The sequence below is a fragment of the Bos indicus genome, chromosome 15, assembly GCF_029378745.1.
Source record: "Bos indicus isolate NIAB-ARS_2022 breed Sahiwal x Tharparkar chromosome 15, NIAB-ARS_B.indTharparkar_mat_pri_1.0, whole genome shotgun sequence".
NCBI lineage: Eukaryota > Metazoa > Chordata > Mammalia > Artiodactyla > Bovidae > Bos > Bos indicus.
The window spans coordinates 25,563,668-25,574,339 of record NC_091774.1 but is presented as its reverse complement, the minus strand read 5'-3'; the positions used below and the strand labels follow the sequence as shown (position 1 = coordinate 25,574,339).

Sequence of the window (10,672 nt, the reverse complement as noted above, 5' to 3'; positions counted from 1 at the left end):
AATCAAGATTGCTGGGAGAAATATCAATAACCTCAGTTATGCAGATGACACCACCCTTACGGCAGAAAGTGTAGAACTAAAGAGCCTCTTGATGAAAGTGAGAGAGGAGAGTGAAAAAGTTGGCTTAAAATTCAACATTAAAAAAACTAGGATCATAGCATCTGGTCCCATCACTCCATGACAAGTAGGTGGAGAAAGACTGGAAACAGTGACAGACTTTATTTTCTTGGGCTCCAAAATCACTGCAGATGTTGACTGCAGCCATGAAATTAAAAGACACCTGCTCCTTGGAAGAAAAGCTGTGACCAACCTAGACAGCATATTAAAAGCAGAGACATTACTTTGCTGACAAAGGTCCGTCTAGTCAAAGCTATGATTTTTCCAGTAGTCATATATGGATGTGAGTGCTGGACCATAAAGAAAGCTGAGTGCCGAAGAATTGATGCTTTTGAACTGTGGTGTTGGAGAAGACTCTTGGAGAGTCCCTTGGACTGCAAGGAGATCCAACCAGTCCATCCTAAAGAAAATCAGTCCTGAAAATTCATTGGAAGGACTGAAGCTGAGACTCCAACACTTTGGCCACCTGATGTGAAGAACTGACGACTCATTGGAAAAGACCCTGATGCTGGGAAAGATTGAAGGCAGGAGGAGAAGGAGATGACAGAGGATGAAATGGTGGGATGACAGAGGATGAAATGTTTGGATGGCATCACCAACTCTATGAACATGAGTTTGAGTAAACTCCAGGAGTTGGTGATGGACAGGGAGGCCTGGCGTACTGCAGTCCATGGGGTCCACTAAGCCCACAACTGAGTGGCTGAACTGACTGAACCTCAAGTATATTAATAGAAAGGGAGGATAATTTTATTTTGAGAGGACAATCTAGAGAAAATCTTATAAAGTCATTTGAAGTCGTCTCAAGGAGACCTCCTCTCATACTTTTAGGATCAGCAAGAACCAGGATTGTAGGGTCTGTACATTGACATAATAATAGTAGCTGGTTTTCTCAACATGTTTGCAGGTTTGGGCTGTGATTCCTGATTCTTACTGAAATCTAGAGAACAACTGGTTAACAAATTTCAAATAATTATCTTAAGTACAAAGACTGCTATTATGATTCCACTAGGTTTTCTTCTATATTTCACATTTTCTCTAAACTTCTCTAAACTTTAATCATTTAGACTGCTCATTTCCAGGCCTTATATTTCCTAAAATTAAACTATGAATGATGACCTTTTGCTGTTCTGTCATCACACTCAGCACTGGAAACAATCCTTTAAGTTTTATTTCCTCTTCATAGCAGTATTATTCACAATATCCAAAAGATGGAAACAACCCAAATATCCCCATCAATAGATGCCTGGAAAGACAAAATGTGTATAGACATAATACAATGGAATTTTTCATCTGCAAAAATGGAAGGAAATTCTGACACATGCTACAACATGTCTGAAACTCAAAAGACATTATACTGAGAAAAATAAGCCAGAACAATGGAAAAATACTGTATAATTCCACTTGTATGAACACCCGCCTCTGCTAAGTTGCTTCAGTCGTGTCCGACTCTGTGCAACCCCACAGACAGCAGCCCACCAGGCTCCCCCGTCCCTGGGATTCTCCAGGCAAGAGCACTGGAGTGGGTTGCCATTTCTTTCTTCAATGCATGAAAGTGAAAAGTGAAAGTGAAGTTGCTCAGTTGTGTCCAACTCTTTGAGACCCCATGGACTGCAACCTACCAGGCTCCTCTGCCCATGGGATTTTCCAGGCAAGAGTATTGGAGTGAGGTGCCATTTCCTTCTCTGATATGAGCTACCTAGAATGGTTTAATTCATAGAGACAGAAAGTAGAATGGTTGTTATCTGGGGGTAAGAGCAGTTGGGGAATTATTAGTCAATGGATACAAGTTTCTGTTCGGGATGATAAAAAATATCTGGAGATCATGATGGTGGTTGCACAATATGGTGAATGTAATTAATGCCATGGAATTGTACACATAAAATGGCTTAGGTTTTAAATTTTATATTATGTTTATTTTAACAGTAACTTTTCAATTTTGTTTCCTCCTACCTTGGATTGTATTAAACCACCCTTGCAGTATAAGTGAGGTCATCTATATAGAATGGCTAGCACAGGGTATTTTTGTTATTGCTATATTTTTCCTCTAGCAAATGTAGTTTAAGAACATGTTAATCTGATTTTCAATCACATAATCAGGTGGATGGATATTATTGGTGCTATCAGCAATAGTCATGTCCCAGGCATCAATAATACCCACATTGAGATCCATGAAAATATCCCTCATGATAAGATTCTGAATATAACCATGAAAATCACTAAACATCTCTGCATTATCAAACATCCTCCTAGTGTTTTCAGTTTTCAGGATCACCTTGGTTTCTGGGCTTCGCAAGAATAGCCGTTCTATGGCCTTTTGAACATTGATGGCCCTACGGATAAAAATTTTTATGGGGAAGGGTCTCAAGTGCTGACCAAGAGTGATAACAATGGCGGTGTCCTTGTCTCCTGCTATCCGGTCAATTTCCCGTGGGATATAATTATCATCCTTTACCGAGAACAGACTTTGAGTAACAAATGGATGACCATGCTTTTTCCACTGAATCAAAGTATGTCTTTCAGCATCCAGAAGCATATGTGTTTTAAAGGGCCCAACTCCATGAAGATCAAAATCTTTTAAGGCTGATGGGTAAAAAAAAATCAATAACTCTTTTAACAAAAGGAAAATAATGATATAATTTTTAGATGTACATATTTATAAAATTCTGACCAAGATCACTTCTAACTATAAAAACATTGCTGCCTATGGGAAGAATAGAACTTTACCAAATGCATTAAAATCTTAACAAAATTGTGAAATTATTACCAGCATAGAGACAGAGGAATAAAATGTTGATATTTGAGAATGAAAAGATAAAATTTAACTTTTGATTAAAAGCCCAAATCTAAATGTTTGATGCGTTTTAAAAAATAATTAACATTAGAAAAGGAAAATGAAGACTTCTATTATAAAAATAGCCTCTGAAGGCAACTATAATTTCAAAATAAAAATAAGACACGTACTTTTTACCATTTTTGGTAAATATTGAATCCACTGACGCAGTGTTGAATCTCCCATTAGGTAAATAAGTTTTCTCTTCAAGCAGTCATTTATAGTTTTTGTTTCATTTAATTCTATCTGTTTACAAAATGCTGCAATCCACTTTCTTTTCACAGTATAACCACTGGGGAAAGGACTCTTCATGCCGAGCCGACATTTTGCTTCTATGTTCTTACTCTCTGGTGATAAGAATTCCCACAATCAGCAATTTTTATTATCACAAATTATTTCAAAGACAGTTTCCTCATTTTCTTCCTCTTTTTCCCCTTTTCCCTCCACCCTTCTCTATTGCTTTGTCTTCTTCCTAAATATTTACTTAACAAGATCATGTTAAAGGGATGACTTAAAACTTATCACTTTTGAATAATCTCAGTAATGCATGGTATTCCCTAGAATGGGGTTGAGGCTCCCCAGGTGGCACAGTGGTAAAGAATCTGCCTGCCAGTGCAGGAGATACAAGACACACAGGTTTGACCCCTGGGTTTGGAAGATCCTCTTGAGTAGAAAATGGCAATCCACTTCAGTATTCTTGCCTGGAATAGCTAATGGACAGCGGAGCCTTGAGGGCTACAATCCATAGGGTCGCAAAGAATTAGACATGACTGGATGACTGAGCATGCACACACACAGAGGGGGGTTAGATTTTTCCCTTGTGAATTTTCAGTGTTTCCCAGGGCTTCATGTTATTCCTAAGGCCATGCAGTTGTGAGACAGCTAGCCAAAATTGAGGGAGAAATGCGTGGTGGTAAAAAGCAGCAATCAGTAGCCCAACTGAATATCATTTCCATGACCCTGGCCAGGCAGGACTGGACATCTCTTCCTCAAACTACTTACTCATGGAGAAAGTTTGAACACATTTACGAAATGACTGCTGCTTCTTATTCTGTATATATCAGAGCCATGTTTTCTAGTTCACAGGAAAACTCCTTCAGTGTTTCTTCCTTGTGCCCAAAACTGAACTTAATATGCTGTGTGGTCTGATTAGTGCAGAAAAAGAGAAGAACAATATCTGCTTTTTCTGAATATTCTGCTTTGCAGTGCTTAGTCGCTCAGTCATGTCCGACTCTGTCCTCTGTCAGGCTCCTCTGTCCATGGAGATTCTCCAGGCAAGGATACTGGTGTGGGTTGCCATGCCCTCCTCCAGGGTATTTTCCCAACCCAGAGATCGAACCCAGGTCTCCTGCATTGCTGGTGGATTCTTTATCATCTGAGCCACCAGAGAAGCCCGACTATTCCACTTTAAAAGTGGCCTAAGCTGAACTCACTGACTCATATCAAAATCTTTCCATCCATGTGTAACTCAGCTATTTTTATCTTTTGCCACTTTAAAACCAATCTTGGCATACATCAACATGAATCAGCCACATCACAATATTGTAATTATCCTCCAACTAAAATAAATAAATAAGTTAAAAAGAAAAAATCTTGGGACTTCTCTGGTGGTCCAGTGGTTAAGAATCCACCTGCCAATGAGGTGACGGTAGTTCAGTCTCTGGCCCGAGAAGATGCCACGTGCCACGGAGCAACTAAGCCCAAGAGCCACAGCTACTGATTTCTTGAGCCTATAGACTGTACTCTGCAACAAGAGAAGCCACCGCAGTGAGAAGCCCATGAACTACAAGGAAGAGTAGCCCCTATTCACCACAACTGGAGAAAGCCCATGTGCAGCAACGAAGACCAGTGCAGCCAATAAATAAATAAATACACAATTTTTTTAAAGCCACATCTTTTTGTTATCTACCTACATCGCTCAGATTTGGGATATATGTTCAGGAACACACCATCTTATAAGACTTTACTAGAAATTACTATCTAGGCAAGAGGGAAACCAAGGAGGGGTGTTACACATTAATTGGCCTCAAGAGTCAAAGAACTTTCATTGGTGTAAAAGTGATGGATGGATGATGGTTGCCATGGCAGGGAAGGAATGTATCTTTCACCCATAGCCTGTGAGCTTTAGATCTGGGTTTCTGGTTTATTTATATCCCCACAGGGTTTAGCAAAGTTCTTTGCCTATAGTAGGTCCTCAATAAACATTTCTGAATACATGAGAAAAGGGCAGTGGGTAGATGTATACCCTATTGACTGTTAAAATGGAAGTAATCTGCTTCTTTGAAGTTCACTTTAATTTCAGTATAGCAGAAACATCACTTTGATAACTGAGATGGCTTTGAATTGACCACTGAAGTTTATGTGATAAAACCGAAAGAAATCCACAGGAATTTTCATTTATAGAACTTTAACTGAGATGGTTTGGCTGAAAGAGAGATTAGAAACCATCAAAGAAATTTCCAAGCTCTGTAGTTCATTTGAGACATTTTCACCAGTACCCAATTACTGGTTTTTCAGGAACAAATCCCAAGATGAAATACAAATACAAATAACCTGTACATTTTGAGAGAAGGCAGCTGAAATGAAGGGTTGCCTAGCCTTTTATAGCGGACTCAAGATGAAAATTGGTTTAAATTTATAAGAAAATAATTTCCAAGAATAAAACCCCTTCTGCAAAGCCCAAGATAATTAATACTATTTATCCCAGGAAATGAAAAATTGAAATGGTTAATATTCAATAAATATCTCTTAAAGTAAGGATGTCCATTAAATGGATAAATTTTGAACACAATAGACTTACTGCCACATGCTAAGACCTTGATGGAGGCAAAGTTCTTCATCATTTCAACCCCCACGTTGGACCTCCAAGAAACGAGAAAATAAATTAGCCTGATAACTGTTGAGACATTAAAGTAAGAATAAATCATGGGGGACTTAGAACAATCAAACCACTCTCAACTCTCTGTAAATACGTTTTTTCTTTATTTTGATATATTTTAGATATTATACAGAAAAGAAACAGGCCAGGATTCTGTAAAACTGTTCTCCTGCTAATGATAGGAATCCAGAGATCCAGAGAGTCACTCACCTTGTATGTGCAATTAATCAAGTATAAATCTCTTCGATTTTACCATCCAAATTATTTTTGACCACATTCTACCACATTTAGCACGCATAGTAATTTAGTCCTTCATGGATATTTTCTTAGGCGAGTACTTCTCTAATTCGAGTTTGCATCAGAATCATCTAGAGTGCTTGTTATAACTCAGATCACTGGGCTTCATCTTCAGAGCTTCTGATGTAAGAGTTCTGCAAACTTGAAGAGATATCTGTAGTTCTGTGGTCATAGCAGCATTATTGGCAATAGCCATGATATGGGAACAAGCTAAGTGTCTATCAATGGGTAAATAGATAAAAAAAAATATGGTTTATATGTACAATGGAATATTTCTCAGCCTTAAGAAAGTCCTGCCATTTGCAACAATATGGATGATTCTAGAGACCATTTTGCTAAATAAAATAAGCCAGATATGGAGAAGGAAATGGCAGCCCAGTATTCGTGCCTGGGAAACCATGGACAGAGGAGCCTGGTGGGCTATAGTCTATGGGGTCACACAGAGTCAGACACGACTGAAGTGACTTAGCAGCAGCAGTGTGAACTCTACTACTCATATCTCTACTTCCATGCATTGATGGACAGGGGAGGGGGGAGGGGTGTGGGGTAAGGGAGGGAGGGATAAATGGTTTGAATAGAGCAGGGTATGGAGGAAGTAAATGTGTCTTTGGGGAAGTAAAATGGAGTCGGGCAGATTATTGTCATGAACATAGCTCACTTGAGAAGCATCAGATCAGATCAGTCGCTCAGTCGTGTCCGACTCTTTGCAACCCCATGAATCGCAGCACGCCAGGCCTCCCTGTACATCAACAACTCCCGGAGTTCACTTAGACTCACATCCATCGAGTCAGTGATGCCATCCAGCCATCTCATCCTCTGTCGTCCCCTTCTCCTCCTGCCCCCAATCCCTCCAAGCATCAGAGTCTTTTCCAGTGAGTCAACTCACTGGATAGATATTCCAGCTACCTACTTGCTGGAGCTCCTTTTTCCTTCATTCACTGCATTCCAGCCTCAATGGTCCCCTTCATGTTCCTGGAAGATTCCAGTATGCTGTTGCTTCAGGTTCTAGTCCCCTTCTTGAAATAGTGTTCCCCTTAAATGCACATGGCTCACTTCCTCACTTCATTCAGGTTGCTGTTCAAGTAACCCATTCTCAGTTTGCTGCTCAAGATACTTACCTGACCATGCTTTTCATTTCGATATTTGGCAAAACTAATACAATATTGTAAAGTTTAAAAATAAAATAAAATTTTAAAAAAAGAGAGGAAAAAGAATATCATAGATGACTCCAAGAGCACAGGAGCATGCATATGAAAAATAAATAAATAAATAAAATAACATTCACTATCACATTCCGATCTTATTCTGATGACTCTATGTTACAAATCTCTTTGTTGTCTTTCTACCCCAGCCCAGAATGTTAAATTCTCAACACCTACAGCTGTGTCTGGAATATAGAAAGTGAGAACTATTTACAAATTGAATGAATGAATGTTGAAAAAAATTTGATTGGCCAAAAGGTTCGTTTGGGTTTTTCCATAAGATGTTATAGAAAAACCCAAAAGAACGTTTTAGCCAACCCAATCGTCACAGTTATTGGGTCACAGAGCTTACAGCTTGGCAGAGGATACAAAATGTTTATCTGAAATTTAATAGTGTAATGAGTATTTTGATTGGGGGAGAATAGAATACAATGGAAGGCTACGGGACTAGCAGTTTACCAAACAAAGCGGAAATGATGTTAAGATGCAGGCTTGTGAAATGCCAGAGCTGAGAGAGAGCATGGTCCTTTTGTATAATTAAAGGAGTTCAATTTGAGTGACAGAGAGCAAGGTAGCTGAAAGGTGAGATAAGGGGCTTCAGAGAGAGACAAGCCCTTGTAAACATACTAAAGAGTTTAGATGTCATCCTTAGAGGAATGGGATCATATTAAGGATTTTAGGCAAGGAAAAGTAAAACACTGGTCTGAATGCACTATGGATAGGAAGGAAACCAGGCTGTGAGCAAGGAAACATCTCTGGAGATCGTTGCAATAATCTGAGGCAAGATGATAGTTTATACAAGGACAGAGGGAACAGCCATGGAATGAAATGGCTGGGTTCAGGAAATATTTGAAAGGTACAATTCATGGGATTTGGTGAGTCATTTGATGTCAAGGGTGAGGTAGACCAAATAATGACAACATTCACTCCCTGTGGGTTTTTTGTTGCTTTGTTTGTGGTTTTTTTTTTTGTCATTGTTGTTCTGTTTTTGTTTTTGCATAGCATCTATTAACACTCTGTAGGATTGGCATCCCATGGAATATATTATAGAAAATGTTGGTCTCCAGAAAATTACTGAATGTAAAAGTGTGACAAGCCATGGAAAACTATCAGATCAGACCAGATCAGTCGTTCAGTCGTGTCCGACTCTTTGCGACCCCATGAATCACAGCACACCAGGCCTCCCTATCCATTACCAACTCCCGGAGTTCACTCAGACTCACGTCCATCGAGTCAGTGATGCCATCCAACCATCTCATCCTCTGTCGTCCCCTTCTCCTCCTGCCCCCAACCCCTCCCAGCATCAGAGTCTTTTCCAATGAGTCAACTCTTCGCATGAGGTGGCCAAAGTACTGGAGTTTCAGCTTTAGCATCATTCCTTCCAAAAAAATCCCAGGGCTGATCTCCTTCAACCTATAGAAATTGCTTCATGGATTATACTCATTTTACAAATAGTCAGGATGACTAAAAGCACAGTTGAGAAGGGGACCTGTATGGGGCTCTGCTAATATATTACCATCCCAACTGACTCTAATTATAACCTAGTCAACATTATTGACTTAAGGGAGCTTGATTATGAAAAGTTATTAAGCAGAGTTGGTCTGAACCTAAGTCTCCCTCTTTGTATCAATAATAGTATTTGAAGGCCCATTTACCTGTGGAAAAGGGCCCATTCTTTCTGTCTAATATAGGAAATATTTGCACTCCTGGTGGTCACATGGGTCAGCGCCTCACAGGGAACACGGGGAGGCTTCAAGCAGTAGAAGGCTTCCTGGTCGCGATCGTCCAGGTACTCGCACAGTTCAGCACTGGTGTGAAGGGTCAGGCCACATTTAGAGAAGACCCGGGAGGGGCCGTTAGCAAACTGGCCTGTAAAGTTCACCCTGTCGTAGCCTTGGTTCCTGGCCCTCCAGAGAGCCGACACCCCTTCACTGGGGTGGATGAGCAGGACGGACAGGGACACCTGGCCCTCCCAGAACAGGGTGAAGCTCACAAGGTAGGTGCCGTTGTTGAAGTCTGTCACCTTTCCTGAAGCACCCGCCTTCAGGCCTGGGGAAAATATCCTGGCCCTGAGGAAATCCCCGCCATATTCCTTCCTGCGTCCCAGGTGGTCCCTCATCTCCAGCAGGACGTCCAGCCGGTCCCCCCTGCAGTACGTGTCCCGAGGGCTGAGGACGGTGGCTCTGCTGTGTGTGGCGCTGGTGGTGGAGCTCACGTTGGTGAAGGGTCTGGGTGGGACCAGCTGGTCTAGCTTCTCCATGATCCTCTGTATCCTCAGCTCAGTCTCAGTTGGTGAAATTTCTGGATTTGGTGGGGCTTCCAGGTAGGTGGAATTTCTGAATATGTTCCAATGATTGAGAGAAATAGAATTTCTCAAGCTGAACAAGAACTGAAGTATTGAGGGAAAAAGGATATATTATCAGCAAATAATATGGCTTGCTTTTCAAAATAAACTATTATGGGTTAGTTATATACATCTCAATTGATATAATCACACAGATAAAAAATGGATTCTAACTAGTTTTCAGTTTTGGAATCACAGGACTAATTTCCATGAAATGTAACTTCCTTAGTTACCAGCTGATGATTTCTGTTAGAAGTCATTGGCTTAAAAATTAAATATATGAAATAATTTTATACTACCAAATGATTGGCTGGTTAAGTGTTTTCCTTCACCAACTCTTCACTTGGCTTACTTTTCTTTATGAAAATCATATAGCCATATTATAGGCAATAGGGAAAACACCATGTTTTAAAAATATGATCTTACCTAAGCTTTGCTCTTTATGGTGTTTTTGAATTGTTATGTCCACTCCTTCTTTTTCCTTCCATGCATATAATTCATTTAGTTGTAACCATACTAAATATATAGTACTAACACATATTTGCAGATAATACCATGGATTTTAAACATTTTAATATTGTTAGATAATTTTCATGATCAGTTTTAATGGTTGCATGATACTCTGTCAAGAGGATGTAAAATGAATTCTGTGGCCAGTGACACTAGACAATTGGATTATAGTTATTCACTTCCATCTGACATTACATTTGGATAGTTTCCAACTTTCCAAACATAAGATACTTCTTTGAAGGATTGCTAGGGATGGGCATATCAGATCATATATTATTGAATTATCTGTCAACTAAAGAATATAAACATTTCTATCCTTAACTGTCAAATATATATCCTCAAGATAAGAGTTTTCATTGCCACCAGCAATATGTAAGACTAGCTGGCGTGCCACACTGCAGCAAAGTATGAGTTAAGTACAATGCTCCATTACAAGGGTACTGAAAGACATCTTTAATCAACTCAGAAGTTTATTTAGCTGACAAGGAATGCAT

The 10,672-nt window shown here is 39.8% G+C and overlaps 1 protein-coding gene across 1 annotated transcript in view; it reads right to left on the bottom strand.

Annotated features, from left to right (window-relative positions):
* Positions 1-1,263: 1,263 nt before the first annotated feature.
* LOC109570021 (NXPE family member 2) overlaps positions 1,264-10,672 on the bottom strand; it is a 38,948-nt gene continuing 29,539 nt past the window's right edge. Inside the window, exons 3-6 of the mRNA XM_019975849.2 lie at positions 8,980-9,713; positions 5,748-5,809; positions 3,079-3,294; positions 1,264-2,697 (exon numbers count right to left, since the gene is read on the bottom strand). Of these exons, the coding sequence (XP_019831408.2) occupies positions 2,162-2,697; positions 3,079-3,294; positions 5,748-5,809; positions 8,980-9,713 (1,548 nt within the window). The 3' untranslated portion in view covers positions 1,264-2,161. The remainder of the gene's footprint in view (positions 2,698-3,078; positions 3,295-5,747; positions 5,810-8,979; positions 9,714-10,672) is intronic.